The sequence below is a fragment of the Aquarana catesbeiana genome, linkage group LG04, assembly GCF_042186555.1.
Source record: "Aquarana catesbeiana isolate 2022-GZ linkage group LG04, ASM4218655v1, whole genome shotgun sequence".
Taxonomy (NCBI): Eukaryota; Metazoa; Chordata; class Amphibia; order Anura; family Ranidae; genus Aquarana; species Aquarana catesbeiana.
Window position 1 is genome coordinate 10118529 of NC_133327.1, and position 24623 is coordinate 10143151.

Sequence of the window (24623 nt, forward strand, 5' to 3'; positions counted from 1 at the left end):
TTTTTTTTTTTTTGTAGTCATTCAGACACTTGTACAATCATAAAGTGATACTCGCTGTTTCGGTTTCTTAAATCTGCTGCTGTCCGTTTTCGTTTTCAATAAGTATTTATAAAAATTGATCCTGGCTGTTCCCATCTTGCTTGTGGGCATGTGAAGCCCACAAGCATTGACTTCCAGGATCTGGTGAATGCTGAGCTCCCAGCATTCACTGCTATTTCCCGCGCATGCTCAGTGTTTAAGGCGAGCAGTGCCACGTAAACTTCAGGGTTGCCATCACAACAGGCGGCGGCGTCGAAAGTTCCCGCCCCACTGTGATGGCAACCAAACCAATAAAAAAAAAAAAAAAAAGATAGCAAAGCTCAGTAGGGGAGAGACCTGCATGTATACAGGTAATGAAAATGAAGCTGAATAGCAGAATTTGATTAGCATAAACTAAAAAAAAGGATATTTACTTTCACTTCCTCTTTCAAAATCCCGCGAGAACTCGCGGCAGGCCTCCGCAATGATTCCTGGGAATAATGACATGAGCTCCCAGGAGATAGGAAGGAAGCAGAGAAGGACATGGCAAAAACACAGGTACAAAAAAAAAATACCTCTGTTTATAATTGAATACATTCCTGGCATGTGATTGAGCAAAAGATGTAAAATAGGGTGGAACTCCGCTTTAAAATGATGGAGGGGGTGTGGCTTAAAGCGCGGTCCCGTAAGTCCGTGAGGAGCACACAGCGCAGGCGCTGGGGACAACAGCGACAGACGCTTCACAGCTAAACCAGCTGGAGTCTGACACACAGGACACAGGAGCGCTGGGGGCACGTAAGGTTGCATGCAGGCATTTCCAGTACAGGAAATAACATTTATACCCAGCACCAAAGCTGAACTTTATTAGCGGCATTGTTTTTTGCTAGACTATTTGCTCAGAGAGTTGTGCATTTACTTAGTGCCTCTGCTTTTTGTGCTCAGCACGATGGCTCCCAAAAAAGAGACCACAAAGGTACCAAAAATCCCACCCCCAGGCGCCGGGAACTCCAGTCGTGCCTCCACACTGTCATCCTCTCCTGAGATACCAGATATGGCAAGCCAGGGTCATTGGAACCAATTGGTGGTGCAGCTGCTTCTCACATCTCAGCCCCTGTATACGTGACTGAAGATGCATTTTCCTCCGCCCTGCAGGGCCTAGAAGGAAGATTAGCGGCTTTAATCGCATCCTCCATCCAAAAGGATAGGAAGCGTGTTAGTTCCCCCTCCCCCACTTCAGACCCTTTACCAAGGGAACAGTGGGCACAGGATGAGGTCAGGCGATCAGGAGGAAAGACAAGCAGATTACTTCTCTGCGGAGGAGACAACAGTGGATGAACCTTTTTCGGCCTTGCAGTCTGAGAAATTGCTGGTACGATCTCTTACAGAGATGGTTAGTTTCTCTTTCAAGCTACCCCTAACTGAGTCAGCTGAAAGTTCTGTTTCTTCTTTAGGTTCCTTAAAACCTTCACAGCCATGCGTTTCCTGTCCATGCATTACTAGAAAAGCTTATTTATGCTGAATGGGATCACCCGGATAAGCATTTTCTCCCTCCAAAGAGATTCTCAGCTCTCTATCCCATGGAGGAGAAATTCACCAAAAATGGAATGTACTAGCAGTTGACGCTGCGATTTCCAGTGTGAATAATAGTCTAACTTGCCCAGTAGTCAATGCGCAAATGCTTAAAGATCCAACAGATAAAAGGTTGGAATTCCTGTTAAAATCCTCTTTTTCATTGGCAGGTGCCGTTACTCAGCTTGCGGTCGCTGCAATAGGCATCTGTCAGTCCCTAAAGGACCAGTTTAGACGGGCCCTTAAGGAGGTTCCTGCACAACCGGCCCGCGATTTGGCCAAACTACCAAAGGCATTATGTTTTGCCATAGATGCCATGAAAGACTCTATTCACCAGGTGTCCTGCCTTGCGCTTGTGCTAGTACACGTGTAGAACCCTGTGGTTAAAAAAATTGGTCAGCCGAAGCACCTTGCAAAAGGCTTCTGACTAGTTTCCCTTTTCATGGGGATCGACTATTTGGGGATGACTTGGACAAATACATCCAAACGATTTCTAGTGGGAAGAGTACTCTTGCTAGTCAAAAGAAAGTATAAACGTCCTTCATTTAAGCAAACTCTTTCCCCTGCTCCAGGGGCATCCGCCTCTAGGCAGTGCCGACGGCCTCCACTGTCAGACTCTAAAGGAAAACCTCGGTCAGGCCCAGGCACAGAAGAAGACCTGGGGCCGGAAATCTGCAAAGCAGAATTCTAAAGCCTCATTATGAAGAGGCGCCCCCCCTTGCCAGAGTGGGGGGAAGACTTCTGCAATACTCAGAAGTCTGGCAAGAGGAAATTCAGGACAGATGGGTCATCTCCACTAGGATACAAACTAGAATTTCGGGAGTTTCCACCGTCTCGTTTTCTGAGGTCAATCATTCCCAAAGATCCAGAGAAAAGGCAATCTCTGTTTCGAACATTAGACATATTACTGGCTCAGGGGGTGATCATACAGATCCCCACAGAAGAGCAAGGTCTGGTATGCAGATATCGTAAAGATGGCGGTGGAGGATCCTTGGTCCCTTCCACTACGGCCAGACCTACTCTCACAGAGGCCGATATTCCATCCTACCTTACAAACTCTAAATTTAATGGCCTGGCTATTGAAACCCACATTCTGAAAAAACGTGGGCTTTCCGGGCCAGTTATCTCTACCTTAATTAATGCAAGGAAGACAGCTTTCAGAACTATATATTATAGAGTCTGGAGGGCTTATGTTTCCTGGTGTGAATCCAAGGGTTGGCACCCTCAGAAGTGTGTCATAGGCAAAAATCTTGCCTTTTCTACAATTGAGCGTAGAGATCAAGTTGGCCTTGAGTACTATTAAGGGCCAAGTCTCAGCTTTATCGGTCTTATTTCAAAGACCGCTTGCTACACATTCTTTAGTCTGGGGTTTTATGCAAGGGGTGATGCGGATTAATTCTCCGGTTAGATCACCTTTGAACCCTTGGGACTTGAACTTAGTTTTGTCAGTGTTACGGAAACAGCCATTTGAACCGATACAGCATATTTCCTTAGTCCTTCTGACAAAGAAGTTGGTGTTCTTGGTTGCTATATCCTCGGCAAGGAGGGTTTCGGAATTGGCTGCTCTTTCTTGTAAAGAGCCATACTTATTAATGAGGACAGAGTGGTGTTGCACCCTCGACCAGGTTTTTTGCCAAAAATGGTCTTGGGTTTCCACCTGAAACAAGATATTGTCCTGCCATCATTGTTTCCAAAACCGCGTTCCAGTGAAGAGAAGTCACTACATTGTCTTGATGTAGTGAGTGCGGTCAAAGTCTATTTAAAGATGACTGCTCTGATTCGGAAGACTGATGTCTTATTTATACTGTGTATAAACGAGAAGATCTGGACAGCCGCACTCCAGGAAGTAATAATCCAAGTTTCTTTATTTTAAAATCAGGAACACATCAGATACAGGACATCATAGACCGAGTGTACAGATCATAGGCTAACGCGTTTCACAATTGTCCAAGTGCTTACTCATAGCTAATGATAATAGAAAATCAGACCACATATATACTAACTATTATTGATCACGTGACCAAGTAATCAATGCAAACACACGAAGCAGCTGAAATTCAGCTGTGGGGAATGTGAGTGTGAGTGAACATTTAAATCTTGAATCTTGATGTCTTATTTATACTGTCAGAAGGTCCTAAGAAAGGACAGGCAGCGTTGAAATCCACTGTCGCTAAGTGAATTCGGCAAGTTATAATTTAGGCTTATGATTTAAGGGGTAAGATTCCACCTTTCCAAGTCAAAGCGCACTCTACCAGGGCGGTCAGTGCTTCTTGGGCAGTGCGTCACCAGGCCTCCATGGCCAGATCTGCAAGGCCACAACTTGGTTTTCAGTACATACATTCACCAGATTTTATCAGGTGGATGTGAGGAGGCATGAGAATATCGCCTTCGGGCGCAGTGTGCTGCAGGCAGCAGTATAGGTCCTCAAGTCTGGGGGTGCCCTACGGGTTGTCTCTCCCACCCCTCAAATAGCATTGCTATGGGACGTCCCACATAGTGATTACTATGGTGCTCTGTGTCCCGTGATGTATGATAAAGAAAATTGGATTTTTATAACAGCTTACCTGTAAAATTCTTTTCTTGGAGTACATCATGGGACACAGAGGTCCCTCCCCTCTTTTTTGGGGTTTAGGTATATTGCTTTGCTACAAAAACTGAGGTACTCCTGGTAGGAGGAGAGGTTATATAGGGAGTGAACTTCCTGTATTGGGTATACCAGTGTCCATCACCTGAAGGTGCCTATATACCCACATAGTGATTTACTATGGTGCTCTGTGTCCCATGATGTACTCCAAGAAAAGGATTTTACAGGTAAGCTGTTATAAAAATCCTATTTTACCTTTTTTGTGAGGTCATTCCCCTCTGCCAGAGACTCTGCATGTTGGCCTGGAACATCAGATTGAGCCTGTGTTCTTTCTTTTTTCCCTTCCTTGGCAGTGACCTTCATCATCTTGGCCTGGAACATAAGATTGATCCTGTGTTCTTCGTTTTTCCCTTCCTTGTGAGGTCGTTCTCCTCTGCCAGAGACTTTCTCCATCTTGGCCTGTAAAATCATATATGTTTCCCTTCTTTCTGAGGTCATTCTCCACTGGCAGTGACCTTCACATCTTGGCCTGGAACATCAGATTGATCCTGTGTTCTTCCATTTGTTGTTTTTAGTAGGTTCCCCTATCTAGTAGTAGGCCTATCCCCATTCATTCATTCCTCACACTCAGGTGTTGTTCCTTTAGGCATCAGCTGGGCTGCAGGCACGCCCCAGTCCTCCTAATGAGGGCTGTTTGCTGTGTTGCCCACCCCTCAATTGGATTGCTTTTCAACGTCACCACTGTGTCTGAACTCTGGTGTCTCCCAATGGACCGAAAAGAAAATGGGATTTTTGTACTTACCGTAAAATTCATTTCTTGGAATCCATTGAAAGACACAGGTCCTTCCTTAGTACTGTTCCTTAGTACTGTTAGTACTGTTCCTTAGTACTGTTAGTACTGTTCCTTAGTACTGTTGGTTAGTACTGTTAACCAGTCTTATTTGGTTGAGGTGGGTTATACTGAGGACAGCGTTACAATTTTTCTGTTTGCCAGTGTCCAATTGTCCTGTAGTTGGCAGATTAACCTGACTGTATCTTAATTCCTGTGTCCCTCAGTGGACTCTTGGAACTACTTTAACCACTTCCCGCCCGGCCTAAAGCAAAATGACGGCCAGGAAGTGGTTCAGTTATCCTGACTGGGCGTCGTGTGATGTCCAGCAGGGTAAGCCGCGATCGGTGGTGTGGTGTATGAGTCTGACACACTGCATCTCTGATCTAGGTAAAGAGCCTCTGATGAAGGCTCTTTACCTTGTGATCAGCTGTATCCAATCACAGTGTAAACAGGAAGAGTTGTGTATCGACTTTTCCTCTACTCGCGCTGACAGACCTGAGTAGAGGAGAGCCGATCGGCTGCTCTCCTGACGGGGGGGTGTACACTGATTATCAGTGCAGTCCCCCCTTGAGGTTGCCCACCCATGACCACCAGGTAAGCCCACTAGAGCCCACCAGGGATGGCAATCATTGCCCATTAGGGATGGCACTCTGTGCCCATGAGTGATAACCTGCCAGCGCCTCTGATCAGTGCCTCCTATTGGTGCCGCCAATGAGTGCCCATTAGTGCCAGCTATCAGTGCTGCATATCAGTGCCAGTCAGTGCAGCCTCATCAGTGCTGATCAGTGAATGAGAAAATTTTATGTACAAAGTTTTGTAACAGAAACAAACTTTTTTTTTTTTTTTTTTTTTTTCTAAATTTTCGCTCTTTTTTATTTGTAGCGCTAAAAAAAAAAGAAAAAAAATTTTGTTTTGTGTACAGTGTTGCATAACCACGCAATTGTCATTCAAAATGTGAGAGCGCTGAAAATTGGTCTGGGCAGGAAGGTGTATAGTTACTCTGTATTGAAGTGGTTAAGAAAAGGATTTGACGGTGAATACAAAAATTCTATTTTAGATATTACCACTTTTACTATATATATATAAAACTTATATAACTTATATAGCGCCGTCAATTTACGCAGCGCTTTACATATACATTGTACATTCACATCAGTCCCTACCCTCAAGGAGCTTACAATCTAAGGTCCCTAACTCGCATTCATATACTAGGGCTAATTTAGACAGAAGCCAATTAACTTACCAGCATATCTTATATATATACATAACTTTTTTTTTTTTTTTTTTTTTGTATTTTATCTTTTTTTATATATTATACTTGTTCGTTTTTGTTTCAGGTTTAACATCTTGCAGGAAAGTTTGATCAAACTGGTAGAGGCCTGCAATGACCAATCGCATAACATGGATCGCTGGCTTAGCAAGGTGGAGGCCTCTAACTGGCTGAGCCACATCAAGGAGATTTTAACCACTGCCTGCCTGGCGGCACAGTGTATCGATCGGTGAGTGGATTAGAACACATCCGATAGGGATGGGTATCTGATTATATATGTGAAATGCTAAAAATTACAAAAGCCAAAGTAAATGTACATTATAGAAAGTGGAAAGATTAATACGGTGGGTAGAAAGTCTATCCTCTCAGTCTTGTATTTTGGCTGGGGCTCAAAGGGAAATGGTTTGGCTATAGCGCGTCGGAGGCATGGCTTAGACTGAGACGGGCTGGGCTTGAATGGTGTGCGGCGATTGGTGTTAAGGTGCATTCAGTAGTGACGGGAGATGCCCCATTGATAACTGAAATAGCCTTACTGCCATATCAGACAGTTATACAGATTTGTCAGTGAACTGTTTCATAATTGCCCTGATTGTTGTTGTTAAAGTAATCATACATTTGTATGTCTTTGTGTCAGGGAGGGGGCGTCAGTGTTGGTCCATGGGTCGGAAGGCATGGATTCCACTTTACAGGTGACATCTTTAGCCCAGATCATCCTAGACCCCAAATGCAGAACCATCCGTGGCTTTGAGGCCCTGATTGAGAAGGAATGGTTACAGGTGAGTGGGGTAGTATATAGATTCAGAGGTATTTGGGGAGGGGGTAACATGCAGGGTATGTAAATTTTTATACAAATGATTCCATTTAAATTTGGGATGGGTGGTATTTATGGGAGATGGGCCTCCTTCATTTGGGCGGGGGGGGGGGGATTTTTGGGAAGAACTGTACATCAATGAGATGTACCTCCTTGGTTTGGAAGAGTGGAGGGGGGGATTATTGGAGGAGGTGGACCTGCTTGATTTGAAGGGGTTTATGAGAAGAGATGAACCTCCCTGACTTGGGGGGCTGGGGAATATGGGAAAAGGTGGACTTTGGTTTTAGGGGGGAGAGTTTTAGAAGGGGATGGGCCTACTTGATATGGGGTAGGCATTTATGGCAAGAGATGTACCTCTTTAAACTGGGGGATAGGTATTTATGGAAAAAGATGAATTTCTTTGATTTGAGGGAGTATTTATGGGAGGAGATGGACCTTCTTGGTTTTTGTATCTGGGATTGCAGGGGGATTTACGGGAGGAGATGGGCCTCATTGAATTTAAAGGGGGAGATGGACCTCCTTGATTTGGAGGGGGTATTTATGAGAGGGGATGGACCTCATTGATTTTTAGGGGTCCATTTATGAGAAGAGATGGACCTTCTTGATTGGGAGGAGGGGTGTTTGTTGTAGGAGCTGGACCTCCTCGATTTTGGAGGGTGTATTAATGACAGGAGATGAACTTCCTTGTTTTGGGGGTTGTTTATGGGAGGACCTCTTTGATTTCATAGGGGGGGCTGGAACTCCTTCATTTTGGAGGGTTTTTTTTGGGGGGGAGGAGATGGACCTCCTCGATTTTGAGGGGGGGTATTTTTGGGAGGAGATGGATCTCCTCGATTTGGAGAGGGTATTTATGGGAGGAGATGGACCTCCTCGATTTGGAGAGGGTATTTATGGGAGGAGATGGACCTTCTTGATTTGAGGGGGTATTTATGGGAGGAGATGGACCTTCTTGATTTGGGGGGGTATTTATGGGAGGAGATGGACCTTCTTGATTTGGGGGGGTATTTATGGGAGGAGATGGACCTTCTTGATTTGAGGGGGTATTTATGGGAGGAGATGGACCTTCTTGATTTGAGGGGGTATTTATGGGAGGAAATGGACCACCATGGTTTGGAGGGGGTATTTATGGAAAGAGATGGACCTTTATTTGAGAAAGAGTATTTATAGAAGGAGATGGGCCTTCTTGGTTTGAGGGGGTATTTATAGGAGGAGATGGGTCTCCTTTCTACAGTCTACCATTCCTTTAACCATTGTTTTCTGGCAGAAAAAAAATAGAGACCCTGAGGAAGGGCCTGGAATCCTCGTTTGTGGAGGACATCTGTGGAAATCGTTTTTAAATGGGCTTGCTCATTCCCTGCTGTATCTTGGAGAATGGGAATATGCACTGTACTTTTTCCCAAGAAGGCGTTCTTTGACATAATTATTTCTGCATTTGGAAACCTCTGTAGATGCCAATACCAGCTATAAGAGCACAACACTAAGCTACTAAGACTATTGAGATTTTAGTGAAGTTCTTAGAGAACAGTTGGTGAAGTTTACATTTGCAAATTTGCTTGCATTGCAAGATTGTATTAAAGAAGCCTTTAAGCATATCTAAACCCAACATACAACCCTTCCAATAATAACCGCTCTCTTCCTTCAGGCGGGTCATCCATTCCGGTATCGCTGTGCACAGTCCGCTTACTCCAACAGCAAGCAGAAGTGGGAGGCCCCGACGTTCCTGCTGTTCCTGGACTGCGTGTGGCAGATCCTCCGTCAGTTCCCGTGCTCCTTCCAGTTTAACGAACGCTTTCTCATTACGCTCTTCGAGCACGCCTACGCCTCTCAGTTTGGGTCCTTCCTCTGCAACGACGAGTATGAGAGGTCAGTGCCCAGGTCCACCAGGGAAATAGACGTAAATCCATCTGTCCCTGTTATATTTGTTTTTAAACAGAATTAAACTCTAGGTAGACCAGTTAGTACAGGCATGTGTGTTCATTAACCCCTTCCTGCCCCAGCGTCCCCTTTGAATGCTGGGTGCGGGCGGGAAGGATCGGCGATGACAGTGGTCACGTGATCGGAAACCTTTTTCTGCTGACTACTAATACTTAGTCAGGATCAAGAGCTGTCTTGATGTGGTCTTTGTGCTAGGAGGGCACACATTGCCGCCCAGTGACTCATATGTGCTACATGTGGGCGTCAAAGCCCACCCTTCTGTTGCCACACATGCGATCATAAAGGGGTTCATAAATCATTCAGGACTTTACACTTTCACTGCCATCTGAAAAGGAATCCGCAGAGGATTGCTTTGCAGAAGGCAGTTGACCAGCGGCTGGGGGGTGATATGTCGCTTCCTGGTCGCCTGTTTTACGCATTGAAAGCCTGCGGTTTTACCAACCCCCAAGTTTAACTTTACATGCTGGCTGGGATGTTACACAAGCCTTGGCAGTGATGCTTTGCTTCACGGCCGTGGGCATAAATTTTACCCCATATTGGGTTTTGCAGGCAGTCCTGCTGCCAAACGGGACTCGTTCAAGTGAATGGGGTCACATTCCGCGTTTGCATGCATGCGTTTGTGTTGTGGCCCCATTCACTTGAATGAGTCCCATTTGGCAGCAGTATTGCCTGCAAAACCTGACATGGGGGGGGGGGTTAAAGTTTTCCATGACCTAAGCTCTGAGGGCCGGAGCAAAACGCATTGGAGTGTGGCACTATGGATATGCAGTCACAGGGACATCTCCATACTAGGGTAAAAGTTTTGCCACGGCTTCAAAGCGCCAGTCGCAGCATGTGTACCATCCCAGCCGGCCAGCCTGCAAAGTTAAAGTTGGGGGCTGGTAAAATCTCAGCGCAACCACCTATTTTTTTCAACCCCCCCCCTCGGCCACAGGTATAAACAAGGACTTTTTAATTTAAATAAAAGCAGCGTAAGTACTTGAATGTGATTTTGTTATAAGCCTTTTGGCAGTCCCTGTACAGCAGCGCTCAGACTGGGAGGGAGAAACGGAGCCAGGAGCCAATCAGGCATGCTACAGTGCACATGTGCGAACAAGAACCATGCAAGTAGGGGGAGAGAGAGCAGAGTGGGACAGAGATGAGTTCATCAATCTGGAGAAACAATGCGACTCACTCGCCTACCCCCCCCCCCCCCCCCCCCCACTTGACAGCATTGGTGATTGGCCACTTAGGAAAGCAGAGCTGTCACATGGCGATCATGTGACAATGCAGGAATGTACAGCAGAATGGGGATGATCCGGTGGTAATACAAACAGACCAAAAATTGGGATTTTCACTAAACTGAATTTTCTTGCTTTTTTTATGTTCTAGGTGTAAACTGAAGGTCCAGCAGAAGACTTTGTCGCTCTGGTCCTGGATGAACCAGCCGACGGAGCTCCACAAATTCACCAATCCCTTATTCGAAGCCAATGGGCTGGTGATCTGGCCATCAGTTGCCCCCCAGAGCCTTCAGTTATGGGAAGGTATGGATACTGCAGATCTCATTTATGATGATGATGAGTTTTCCCAAGTCCAGGAGGGATCTTTGTAGTCCGGAGTCCGCTCTTCCTGCACACAGATAAGAGAGATGTATTTCCTGTAGTCGGTTTAGCTGCTCAGCCCTACTGTGTTGATTGTACGGAGTACAGGGTTCCTATGTGCTCTAGTAGGCAGCCATGCCTCGTCTGCCCCTAGCTATTCATAACATGGAAAGCAGAGGGTGTCTAGGGATGTCAGTTTTTCCTGTAGTGCCCCCTACAGAACTTGTACGCTTCCAGGTCTTCAAGAAGTGGAGCGCCTGGCATATGTGACGTCGGTGGAAGCTGCTGAGCATAATCTTGAGTCCTTGTCCCTATTCCATGGAACCTGTGTGAAACCGGGGGACCCAACTCTCATATAACTACTAGGAGGATTAGTCTGCATTGTATTTTGTTGTACACCCCTTCCAATCCCTACCTATAGGAACTGACAGGGGTCATTCCAGGTGAAGGCTGCACTTAGCAGTCCAGTTACTGTCTATAATGACATTCAGGGATCATTCCAGGTAAAGGCTGCTCACAGCCGTCCAATTCCTGACTGTAATGATTGATAAGGGGTCCTTCCAGGTGAAGGCTGCTCACAGCGGCCCAATTCCTGCCTGTAGGGACTGGCAGGGGTCATTTCAGGTGAAGGTTGCTCACAGCCAACTGATGACTCTCATATAACTGCTAGGAGGATTAGTCTGCATTGTATTTGGTTGTACACCCCTTCCAATCCCTACCTATAGGAACTGACAGGGGTCATTCCAGGTGAGGGCTGCACTCCAGTTACTGTCTATATGACATTCAGGGGTCTTTCCAGATAAAGGCTGCTCACAGCCGTCCAATTCGTGACTACATTTATAATCCGGATTTCACCCTCAACCGACACTGTGAATAAATCCAGCGCATGAACAGTCCAGGGGAGCCCCCACCTCGCTTTGCATTCCAAGCTGCCATAATGCAGGGAAGTTAAAGATGGCCTAGATGTGATGGATTCTGATCTTATATCGGTCACTGTTGGTTGGGCTTCATGCCCCCCACCACCACCACACACGCACGCACGCACGTGCGCGCACCAAGACCTCCCAAATTAAATAAAACCAAATTGAATCAACAAGCTCATCATAGAGTCAGTACTTCTTCATTGCTGCTAACAATATCAAAACAGGAAGATAAAAGGCATCCAATACGTTTTGGGGGGCAATCAGTCCCCTTCATCATGGCTAGAGCAAAACATAACCATAATCTTATTTATTTATTTATATATATATATATATATATATATATATATATATATATATTATATATAAAGAACAAATGTAATAATAAGCATTGTTTAAAATAAGAGAAATGTTACAAATGACAATAATTATGGTATTTATTTTCTATATTAAGGTTATGATTCTGACTTGTTCTAGCCCTAAAGAAGGGGGTTGTCTGCCTTGAAACACATTGAATGCCTTTTTATTTTCCTGGTTTGATATGGTTTCCAGCAGTAAATGAATTTAGACTGTTAAGACACCCTTCTGGCACTCTTCTTTTTTTTTTTTATTTTAGTTTTTTTTATATCATTTGGTGTTGTGACGTGTCACCCAGGTCACAGCTCATCAAATTGGCAATATGTATTGATCAGAAGGACGTATGGGGGAGTTGAAGCCCAGGACAACCTCCCCCCCCCCCCCCCCCACCCGCTGCCATTGTGGCCTAGGCCAGAATGACGTGTCCCTTGTCCTGCAGCCTCCTGGGATACTCGTGACACATCTTCCAGGAGGTTGAAGGACCAGGCACACAGAGTGCGGGTACCCAACACAGAAGGGGCAGCCAGCTGAGGAGGACCAAGATGGCGGCGCTGGACCCAGGTTATGTTACCTTAACCGTGGATTGCAGCAGAACAACACAGGACTTTGAAGATAACCTAGGAATACTGGTAAAGTGGTGTTGGGGGGGGGGGGGGGGGGGGGGCGCGTGACAGAGGGTGGGATGGGGGGGGGGATTAGGTTTTGCTTTAAGAGGCATAGCCTAACCCCCTATGATATCACATGGGGTTTCAGGATAGTCAGAGCAGAGCTCCTCAATAGCGATAGATGATGACATCATCATGGCATGGCGCTCTGTGAATCTTAGGGCGGCCAGGAATGGGCACTTAGCTGGTGACATAAGTAGAAGTAATTACACCAATATACCAGCAGGGGGCAGACTTGTTGCTGTCTAAGGGCCGGTTCACACTGGTCCCACATGCTCTCTGACTTTGAGTGCACAAGTCACATAACATGTACAAATCAATGGTTCCCTATGAGAGCCATCTTAACTAGTCCGACTTGGGTTCCTACACTACTTTGGTCCGACTTGGGCACGTTTTCGGCCGATTGATTTGAATGGAATTTGCATCCAAGTTGGATCATCTGACTTGTGGCATGTGACTTGTGCTCTGACGATCTTGGTGGTAAACCCCACAGCAAAATAAAAGAAAATTAAAAAAAACCTGTGGGGTCCCCCCCCCAAGACCATACCAGACCATTTGAGTCTGGTAAGGTTCTTAAAAGAGAACCTCCCCCTCTCTCCTCCTGGACCATACCAGGCCACATGCCCTCAACATGGCAGGGTGGGTGCTTTGGGCAGTGGTTGTGGGGGTGGGGTCTGTGGGTGGGGGACTTATCAGAATCTGGAAGCCCCCTTTTAAGAAGTAACGCTTTTTCTTGCCCCCCCCCCCCCCCTTAGGTGTGTTCCTGCGCTGGAATCGGCCCTCTAAGTACCTGGAGGACGCCTACGCAGAGATGATCCACATCATAGAGTACAACAAGGAGCTGCAAATCAAAGTCAACGCACTGAGGAGGCAGCTGGCCGAGCTGGAGACCGAGGACGGGATACTGGAGACCCCATAGAGCGGGCACCCCCTCTGCCAATTGCCTTGCCCCTCTACTGTGCCCTTGTGTACGTGACCCGAGGCGGGGGAGGGCTCCATGTTTACAATACCTGTCATGCATGCACTACACGTTTTCCTCTTGTGCATTTGGTTTATTAATCTGTGGACAGAAAATGGGGACCAAGGGGGACGGCGGCGCCTCTGATTGTAAGACCAATTCTACCCAAAGCCGATAATCTCAATCAAGCTGGGGCACTGGTTGGGTGATTGGGTCCTATTTTATTGCTTTCAAAGACTATTAGTGGGATTTCTCTGTAGTCTGCCCCACCCCATAATGAAGACGTCCTTCTCTCACCAGTGGGAGACCCTAATTATTTATAATCTGGAGAACGTGCCGCCATCTGACTACCTATTAGTGTCTGCTGCCATAAGGTTAGACCCGTGGATGCCGATGGGGAGATCTCATCATCAGGGACAGAAGAAGGCAGAGAGTTGCTGTGACGTACCCGGCACTACCCTACACTAAGGGGGTCTAGTGATAAAACATTCTTTGGACCAATATCACAGGCGTTCGTCCAGGCTGCACAAATGTCCCTATAGTTCCTCAAATACTGTACTACCATTTCCTATGATTGTCAGCTCCATTTAGTGGCAAAAATGTGGTATATTTTCAAATGGAGATATTAAAATGAAGTCTATTTTTGGCCAGTAGATGGCGCTGAAAATCATAGGAAATGATCACAAAAATTGTGTCGCCTGTATGTATGAATGCTTGTGACATTCGTCCATCTAATGTTTTCTAAATGGAGCTTAATGTATATTGGTCATTGTAAAATTCCTCTACCCAATCACACGCTTCTAATGTACCCAACTCTCAAAATTTTTTTTTTTTTAAACTTCCATTGGAAATGCCAAATTTGGGCAATTAAAAAAAATGTAAGAATAAATAACCTAAAGGTTAACGATATTATTATTATACATGAATTATATAGCGTCTACAGTTTGTGCAGCGCTTTAAAATATAAAGGGAGACAATACAGCGAGAATACAATTCAATACAAGAGGGTTAGTGAGGGCTACTGGGAGCTTACAATCTAATAGGGAGGGGCTGGTGGGACAAAAGGTAAAACTATACCTGAGTATTTATAGACCCTGAGTTAAAGGCTCGTACCTTCAAGTGATTGGATACTGGCAATATTTTGAAGACACTCCGTGAGTTCTCAGTAATTTATTTTTTATATATATATATATATATATATATATATATATATATACACATATACAATCCAATAAATTTTTTTTTTTTTTTTTTACTTTTATTAGGTTTAAAAAAAAAAAATGTTACTGCAGATAAACAGTATACATTTTTTTTTTTGCCCATAACTTGTCCTGTTTAAAATGACACTAAAATAATGATTCACGTGCAAACTGTTGCAACGTTATTTACAAATTAAATAAAATAAAGGCCTTTTTTAAAGTTATTTTTATTTTAATGCAATGCAAAAAAGAAATCTGAAAGAAAAAAATTAAAATGAATGGTTAGGAAAATGGAAATAAAACATATATAACAGTTAATGGGAGAAGGGGAAGAAGTTGATTAGAGTTTAAAATAGCAATTAATTTTGACATCCGGGAGCAGCAGTAGAACAGGAGTGTACCACATATGTCCTGAGTCCTTTCATTTTCTTTTCTTTTTAGATGTGTGTAGTACACCCGGTATCCACAAATGGTTAGACTCTTCTTGTCTCCTTTGAACGGTTGTGACCACATTCTATATTGTGTACATAATAAAAATAATAACAGGGGAGAAGGGGAAGAAGCAATTGATTAGGGTTAAATAGCAATTCATTTGGACAGCCGGGAGCAGCAGTAGAACAGCGCATAACACATACGTCCTATCCACTTTCATTACGTTTTTTTGGATGTGTGTAGTACTCCCAGTGTACACAAATGGTTAGACTCCTCTTGTATCCTTTGAACGGTCGTGACCACTTTCTATATCGCGTACATGAAAAAAAAAATAACAGGGGAGAAGGGGAAGAAGCAATTGATTAGGGTTTAATAGCAATTCATTTTGACATCCGGGAGCAGCATTAGAATCAGTAGAATACCACATACATTTTAGACCTAGGTACTTTCATTAAGCTTTTTTTTTTTTTTTTGCTTTTTTTTTTTTTTGACATGTACGCTCCGGTGTCCACAAATACACTCTTTCTGTCTCATTTGAAATGTTGTGACCACATTCTATATATCGTGGAAATTAAAAAAAAAAATAATAGTTAGAAGGAGTTGATTAGGGTTAAATAGCAATTCATTTTGACCACCGGGAGCAGCAGTAGAACAGTGCCGTACCCCATACGTCCTATCCACTTTCATTACGTTTTCTTGGATGTGTGTAGTACTCCCGGTGTACACAAATGGTTAGACTCCTCTTGTCTCCCTTGAGTAGTCATTACCACCTTCTATATCGTGGAAATTAAAAAAAAAAAAAAAAAAATAGTTATGGGGAAGAAGCAAGTAATTTGGGGTTGAATAGCAATTCAATTTGAATTGCGGTAGAACAGAGCGTACCACGTTTGTCTTGAGTACTTAATTCATTAAAGTGAAATTCCACTTAAAATCTAACTAACGCTAAACCAACTTCCACCCCCATTCTAAGCCTAATCTATCTAACCCTGTAAGCAAATGATTGCTATACTTGCCTAACCTTTAAGCTGCTCCGGTCTGGTTCCAGGCTGAGCCGCCAGCAGTGGCTTCTGTGTAGAGGAGGGGCAGTCTACAAATAAATGCCCCATAGTAAGTCATTGGGGCACGTCGCCTTTTCATTTCCCAGCCATTGTCAGCTTTTTCTCTACACAGAAGCTACCGCTGGAAATTGAAGTGGCTGCAGAATAGGTAAGTATAGCGATCTTTTGTTTACAGGGTTAGTTAGATTAGGCTTGGAGTAGGTTTAGTGTTAGATTTTGTGTGGAATTACACTTTAAGTTTTTTTTTTTGGATATGTGTGGTATGCCCCGGTGTCCACAAATGGTTAGGCTCCTCTTGTCTCCCTTAAGTGGTGCTGACCACCTTCTATATCTTCATGCCATCATTCATTGCACTGAAATAGAAGATAGTCAGGGCTGGGACTGATGTGAATGTATGGTATGCATAAACCGTTGTTCCCTAAATAAATACCTGTAATAAACAGAAGTAAAATGACCAATTTTTGGGGTTAGACCCCTGTATTTGGCTATAGAGATATTCCAACTTTCAATATGTAAAAGATGTAGGGCAGCGCTGACTATATCATTCCTCTTTATTTTCTCCTTGCAAATTGATCCCCCCTCGCCAGATGCAAATTTACTGATATATGATCCCCATGGCCTCCAGGAATTCCGTGTGGATGTCTGAATGTAGCCTTAGGCAACATGCACATCCCACGGATGTTTAAAAAAAAAAAAAAAAGGGGTGTACACTTCTGTACTTGTGTAAATGCCCTGGGTCAGCATTTACCCGTGCGTGCACATACGGTCTATTTTACCAAATATAGAAGTGTCACATTTAAATAATTACGTCCTATGCGATGGCAAACAGCATTGGCATTTGCACGAGTGCAGCCAATTACTTCTATGGCCCACCTGAAGGGGGCAGGCCAGGGACAGTGAAGCTGGGGAGGAAATCTCTAGATGATGATAGACCTCCTCCAACTAAGAAATGAGGAGGGCTCTATCTGACTTGCTACAGCTTCTAATGCACATAGTGAGAAGCTCACAGTGTGCAGTGAAATCAGAGTGAGCCATTTCAGTCCAGGAGAGGAGCCGGTACAACTGTGCAAGACTGAAGGCCGGAGGACAGATTTAATGCTTCTCCACTCTATCCAAAACTAAGGGAAGCTTTAGCTATACAAACAATTTCAAAATGAGTGAGCAAGTAAATTAAAAAAAAAAATATTTAGCTCCTCTTTTTAGTTTTTACCTTCTCAAATTCCTTCTCCAATCCAGTTCCAACATGTCTTCTCCTATCTCACCACTAGGTGGCGCTGGTAATCCCATGTAAAACACTCCTTCGCAGATATTGCCACTAGGTGGTGATGACCTAGTTCTAACTCTCCTCCAATCTTACCACTAGGTGGCAGTCGTGTCCCAGTTAGAATACTCCTCTGATATTACAGTCAGATAAGATTGATAATCTGGTTAGAACTCTTCTCCAGTTTTACCACTAGGTGGCAGTGGTAATCCAGTTACAACTGTCCTCCATTCGTACCATTAGGTGGCAGTGGTAAGCCATTGTACAATTAGGTGGCAGAGGTAATCCAGTTACAACTATCTTTCTCCAATCTTCCCACCAGGTGGCAGTGGTAATCCAGTTACAACTGTCCTTCATTTGTACCATTAGCTGGCAGTGGTAAGCCATTGTACCATTAGGTGGCAGTGGTAAACCAGTTACAACTGTCCTCCAATCTTACCATTAGGTGGCAGTGGTAAGCCAGTTACAACTGTCCTTCTCCATTTGTACCATTAGGTGACAGTTACAACTGTCCTCCATTTGTACCATTAGGTGACAGTTACAACTGTCCTTCTCTATTTGTACCATTAGGTGACAGTTACAACTGTCCTTCTCTATTTGTACCATTAGGTGGCAGTGGTAATGCAGTTACAACTGCCCTCCAATTTTACAACCAGTTGGCAGTGGTAATCCGGTTACAACAGTCCTCTAATCTTACCATTAAGTGGCAGTGGTAATCCAGTTACAACTGTCTTCCTCCAGTTTTACCACTAGGTGGCAGTGGTAAACCAGTTACAACTACAATCTTACCATTAGGCAGTGGTAGACCAGTTACAACTGTCCTTCTCCAATCCTACCATTAGGTGGCAGTGGTAATCCAGTTACAGTCCCAGTCCTGGAACACTGAGATTCCTCTTCATTGGTTTTGCACTCAGTCATATTGAAGACTGTCTCTGTATGTTCTGTAATTCCTCTGTATATGTAAATGTGCAATGTTTATAAAATGATTCTACCAATCAGGTGTCAGCGTCTCTTTTACAGCGCCAACATTTTAAATTGGTGTGTGAGTTTTGCAGGTGTCAGTGCGAACATCGGGATGTGACATTGATGATCGGATAAATATTAACGTAGCTAAGACTGACGGATCCATTACACATTACCACTGATGTAATAATGAATTGGTCTGGTTTCTGGCCGGAGTTCAGCTTTTCTCGTGTGATCAGGCTCTATAGGTGTAGAGTTCTGACAGGAAGTGGGGGGATCTCTCCCGTGGGGTCTCAGATCCCCTGTCTGTGTGGTGGTGGGGGGGGGGGGTTGCACCAGCAGCAGTAAGCCTGGGAGTTCCAGGTGCATGCCTATCCTTTCCTCCCCTAAGGGGTTAACATAGATTCACCGACTGCAACACTTCTGGTCTCTGTGGGCCATTTTCCAGACCACTGGTGTCATTGGATGCAATAATGACCCCCAACATTGGTGCCAGCGGATGCAATAATCACCCCCAACATTGGTGTCAGCGGATGCAATGATAACCGCCAACATTTGTGTTTTAGGATGTAATAGTAACCCTCAACATTGGTGTCGGTGGATGCAATGATAACCGCCAACATTGGTGTCAGCGGATGCAATGATAACCGCCAACATTGGTGTCAGTGGATGTAATAGTAACCCTCAACATTGGTATCAGTGGATGCAATAATAACCCCCAACATTGGTGTCAGCGGATGCAATGATAACCCCCAACATTGGTGTCATTGGATGCAATGATAACCCCCAACATTGGTGTCATTGGATGCAATAATCACCCCCAATATTGGTGCCAGCGGATGCAATGATAACTCCCAACATTGGTGTCAGCGGATGCAATGATAACTCCCAACATTGGTGTCAGCGGATGCAATGATAACTCCCAACATTGGTGTCTTAGGATGTAATAGTAACCCTCAACATTGGTGTCGGTGGATGCAATGATAACCGCCAACATTGGTGTCTTAGGATGTAATAGTAACCCTCAACATTGGTGTCATTGGATGCAATGATAACCCCCAACATTGGTGTCATTGGATGCAATGATAACCGCCAACATTGGTGTCATTGGATGCAATGATAACCCCCAACATTGGTGTCAGCGGATGCAATGATAACCGCCAACATTGGTGTCAGCGGATGCAATGATAACCCCCAACATTGGTGTCATTGGATGCAATGATAACCCCCAACATTGGTGTCATTGGATGCAATGATAACCGCCAACATTGGTGTCAGCGGATGCAATGATAACCGCCAACATTGGTGTCAGCGGATGCAATGATAACCCCCAACATTGGTGTCGGTGGATGCAATGATAACCGCCAACATTGGTGTCATTGGATGCAATGATAACCCCCAACATTGGTGTCATTGGATGCAATAATCACCCCCAACATTGGTGTCAGCGGATGCAATGATAACCGCCAACATTGGTGTCATTGGATGCAATGATAACCCCCAACATTGGTGTCATTGGATGCAATAATCACCCCCAACATTGGTGTCAGCGGATGCAATGATAACCGCCAACATTGGTGTCAGCGGATGCAATGATAACCCCCAACATTGGTGTCATTGGATGCAATGATAACCCCCAACATTGGTGTCATTGGATGCAATGATAACCGCCAACATTGGTGTCAGCGGATGCAATGATAACCGCCAACATTGGTGTCAGCGGATGCAATGATAACCCCCAACATTGGTGTCATTGGATGCAATGATAACCCCCAACATTGGTATCAGTGGCCACAGTTCTTGCCCTCAGTATTTGTGTTTAGTACTATTAATCACACGCACTGATCAGTGGCAATAACATTTAATCCCCATTACCCCACCCCCCCAACATTAGTGGTCATGGCAGTGAAAGTTAACCCCTTCTCCCCCCTCCCCCAGTTTGGCAATCACACGTTTCAGTCATTCTCTCTCCCCAGGCCAGGGGGGTAACTCCGCCCACAGTACAGACTTGCTTTTAATGGCGGGGTTGGACATAGAGTGTTCCAGCACCCAGCTGCCACTCTGCTGCCCATCTGGTGCCCAATAGCTTGCAGACTATGCAGATGCCTTTGTGTTGGGCACCAGGGTTCTGATGCTGATGACCTGGATCACTGTCCCTTGCAGCACTCCTCTGAGTCCCCCTTAACCCCTTCAGGGGTAACTCCCTCCTCCATATTATCCGGGGGGGGGGGGGTCAATACTACAATGTCTGAAGTCAAGCTAGGGAGAAAAGGGCTAGCTGATGCTGAATGTCCTCCCAGGATATGAGGCGGGTCCTATCTGACTTGCTGCAGCTTCTAATGCACATTGAGAGGAGCTCACAGTGTGCAGTGAAATCAGAAGAAGCCATTTCAGTCCAGGAGAGGAGCCGGTACAACTGTGCAAGAGTGAAGGGAAGGCCGGAGGTCAGATTTATATAGAGAAGAAAGCAGGGCGCCCCGACCTTGTGCATTACCAAAGGTAACCTTTATTAAAAAAATGTAACAGCAATAATCATACTCACATACAGACGTAATGAAAGGGAAATACAACAGCTAGTTGAATTGTTTCTCAAAAATCGGCAACCTGTACTGGACATTATAGAGGAACAGATGGCATTGCAAAAAACGGCTTACGCGTTTCGAGGGAGGACCCTCTTCCTCAGAGCCAAAGCGATGAATGACTGGCCTCCTCTAGTCTTCTCTATATATACACACATGAATGCATGGCTGACGCGTTTCGAGGGAGGACCCTCTTCCTCAGAGCCAAAGCGATGAATGACTGGCCTCCTCTAGTCTTCTCTATATATACACACATGGATGCATGGCTTACGCGTTTCGAGGGAGGACCCTCTTCCTCAGAGCCAAAGCGATGAATGACTGGCCTCCTCTAGTTTTCTCTAAATATACACACATGAATGCATGGCTTACGCGTTTCGAGGGAGGACCCTCTTCCTCAGAGCCAAAGCGATGAATGACTGGCCTCCTCTAGTCTTCTCTATATATACACACACATGAATGCATCTAAGTATACGCCTACAAGGTTTTAGCACGCCCATCACAGTGGGCTCCACCCACCATGCGGACAAAGCAGAGGTTTATTCCAGCATATAGTATCTCATATCTACCCTTTTGTTGCAGCAGAAGGGCTCCCCACCCCCGGACAAGACGTGACAGCCCCACACCACATGCAGGGAGCAAAATGCAACTGCAAAATATTAAATGCAAAATGTTAAATACCGTATTTATCGGCGTATAACACGCACCTTAATCTTTTAAATCCAATATTTCTTTATTAATATTTTCAACAAAGTGAACAAGAGATACATTTGGTACAACATGTCAGATGTTCCGACTGGAGCGATCGAGATCAAAGCCGAGGAAGTAGGGTTAAGCAATGCAAAAACAGTCTTAGAAATTGGACTAGACAACGGTGAATCATGTATAATATTTAAAACATATTAACTCCAGAAGGGAGAGGGAGGATTAGGGGTGAGGGGGCACCAGCTAGGTAGGCAACATTCTACATCTTAGTATGGGGGGGTGGATAGGGGAGTAAAGAGGAGATGTAAAAAAGGGGAGAAAGTCGTGATACAATGAGAACATTAGGTGGTTACAGAACACTTTGGATGTGCGAGCCAGGCTGGCCAATTGTACAAAAACTTTTCCATACTTAGATTTTTTTCTAGCAACTAGTTTCTCCATTTCACATTGAAGATTCAAATCTGCAATTGTATTGGCAATGGACGGGGAATCTGAAGTTTTCCAGAGTTTGGTGATCAGTTTTGCTGCGAGTAGTAGATGCACTAGCACTACTCGTGACCTGGGGGGGGGATGTTTCTATTCCAAGGTGTAGTAATGCTAGTGAGGAGTTAGGGACTGTTGTAACCTGAGATATGGTGGAGATTATTGCAAATATTTGTTTCCAAAATGAGGTTAAGGATCTGCAAAACCATAGGATGTGTGCTATAGTACCAGCACTTCCACAAGACCTCCAACAGGTAGAGGGATGTCCTGGGAAGAATTTGGAGAGACGGTAGGGTGTAAGATACCACCTGTGTATTTATTTTTTGGTACGATTCCCAGTGGTTAGAGCAATGGGAGGCTGCAGGGCTGGACTGGGACAAAAATTTGGCCCTGGACTTCATCGTGACCGGCCCACTTTAATTTTGAGTGTCCCCAACAGCGTCCCCCTTACATCAGAGAGTCCCAATCAGCAGCTCCCTTCACATCAGTGTGTCCCCATCAGAGAGTCCCCACCAGCAGCTCCCTTCACATCAGTGTGTCCCCATCAGAGAGTCCCCTTACATCAGAGTATCTGGTGGTGGCAGGATTTTGCATTTGATATTTTGTATTTCATATTTTGCATTTGTATAGCTCCCTGCATGTGGTGTGGGGCTGTCACGTCTTGTCCGGGGGTGGGGAGCACTTCTGCTGCAACAAAAGGGTAGATATGAGATACTATATGCTGGAATAAACCTCTTCTTTGTCCGCATGGTGGGTGGAGCCCACTGTGATGGGCGTGCTAAAACCTTGTAGGCGTATACTTAGATGCATTCATGTGTGTATATATAGAGAAGACTAGAGGAGGCCAGTCATTCATCGGTTTGGCTCTGAGGAGGAGGGTCCTCTCTCGAAACCCGTAAGCCGTTTTTTTGCGATACTGTCTGTTCCTCCGTAATGTCCAGTCCAGGTTGCTGAGTTTAGAGAAACAATTCAACTAGCTGTTGTGTTTTCAAGCCCTTTTGTCACGTCTGTATGTGAGTATGATTATTACTGTTCCATTTTTTAAATACATTTCACCTTTTGGTAATGCACAAGGTCGGTGCGCCCTCCTTTCTTCTCTCTATGCTTTGGTTCCAAGGATACCCATTGTTCTGAGGAGGGCAGCAAGACCAATGATGTTCCATACAAATCCAAAGGGCTGGTCGCACCACATATTTATTGTCCCCCAAGCGCAGGAGATTGTGTTGTATGTTGTATGTTGTATGTTGTTCGGAGGTCAGATTTAACCCCTCCCTACGCAATCAAAACTAACAAGGGAAATTTCAGCTATTCAAGCACTAGGGTTGTCCCGATACTAGTATTGGGACCGATACCGAGCATTTGTGCGAGTACTTTTCCTCGTCCGATGCTTAATCTGATACCTGGGAGTGCAGCGGAACCGGAAGTCAGCGGGCGGAGCGGAGAGCGAGTCAACTAGGCTGGCAGCAGTGGAACTAGGGGTAAGCTGGCCGCTGCAGGGTGGCAGCTGCATATTCCGTAGAAATCGGAGACCGGAGCTGTCACGTTCGGTAAAGGAAGTGACCTTCCGTGTCTCCCTCGGAGGTGAAACATCCCGACGCCCATCTTGGTACACCCTGCTCTCGGCCGCAATAAGCCAGTAGCTGACATCTTGTTACACCCAGCCCATATAGCTCAGGCTGGGTGTAACAAGATGTCCGCTGCTGCTTACTGAGGTTGAGTGCAAGGTGTACCAAGATGGGCGTGGCAGCATACTACTGTATATGATAAATGACATGAATGATGAGAGGAAAGGAAGGATTTTGCAATGCTATATGCTATATAACATTGCAAAATCCTTCATTTCCTCTCATCATTCATGTCATTTATTATGCCAGACCAGCAATTGCCAATCAGTCTGTTCTGACAGAAGCAAACCCATGGTTTAAGGACGGAGAGTTGGAGGAGGTCGGGAATATCCATTCCCTGATCTCCTCTGTGACTCTTGAACCTTACTGTAGCTGGGGAGGCATCTAACCAAGCATGATCTGTGTGTGATTAGCTGCAGTGGAGGGCAAGAGAGACATTAGGGGGTCTAAATCAGTGATTCTCAACCAGGGTTCCTCCAGAGGTTGCTAGGGGTTCCTTCAGCATTGGGCCATTTCTGCCTCTCGGATAAGTTCCCACCGACACCAATGATCTTTTTAGCTATCTGTAAGGAGGTAATTCTTCCCAATGACCACAAGTGTAAGGACCATTCTTCCCACTGACCATCACACTAATGTATCATGAGTTGTAGATTTCAAATTTTTAGCAGGGGTTCCCCGAGACTGGAGAACTATTTCAAGGGTACTTCTGTGTTGAAAAGGTTGAGAAAGGCTGGTCTAAATGGACTCTGATGTCTTCATAAAGAGGACCTGTCACCTGCCCATGGGATCCAGAGAATAAAAGGCTGGAAGCTCTTTCCAAAG

The 24623-nt window shown here is 45.0% G+C and overlaps 1 protein-coding gene across 1 annotated transcript in view; it reads left to right on the forward strand.

Moving 5' to 3' along the window:
- MTMR9 (myotubularin related protein 9) overlaps positions 1-18444 on the forward strand; it is a 42731-nt gene extending 24287 nt beyond the window's left edge. The window contains exons 6-10 of the mRNA XM_073624821.1: positions 6341-6502; positions 6908-7049; positions 8727-8947; positions 10391-10542; positions 13297-18444. Of these exons, the coding sequence (XP_073480922.1) occupies positions 6341-6502; positions 6908-7049; positions 8727-8947; positions 10391-10542; positions 13297-13460 (841 nt within the window). The 3' untranslated portion in view covers positions 13461-18444. The remainder of the gene's footprint in view (positions 1-6340; positions 6503-6907; positions 7050-8726; positions 8948-10390; positions 10543-13296) is intronic.
- Positions 18445-24623: the final 6179 nt, after the last annotated feature.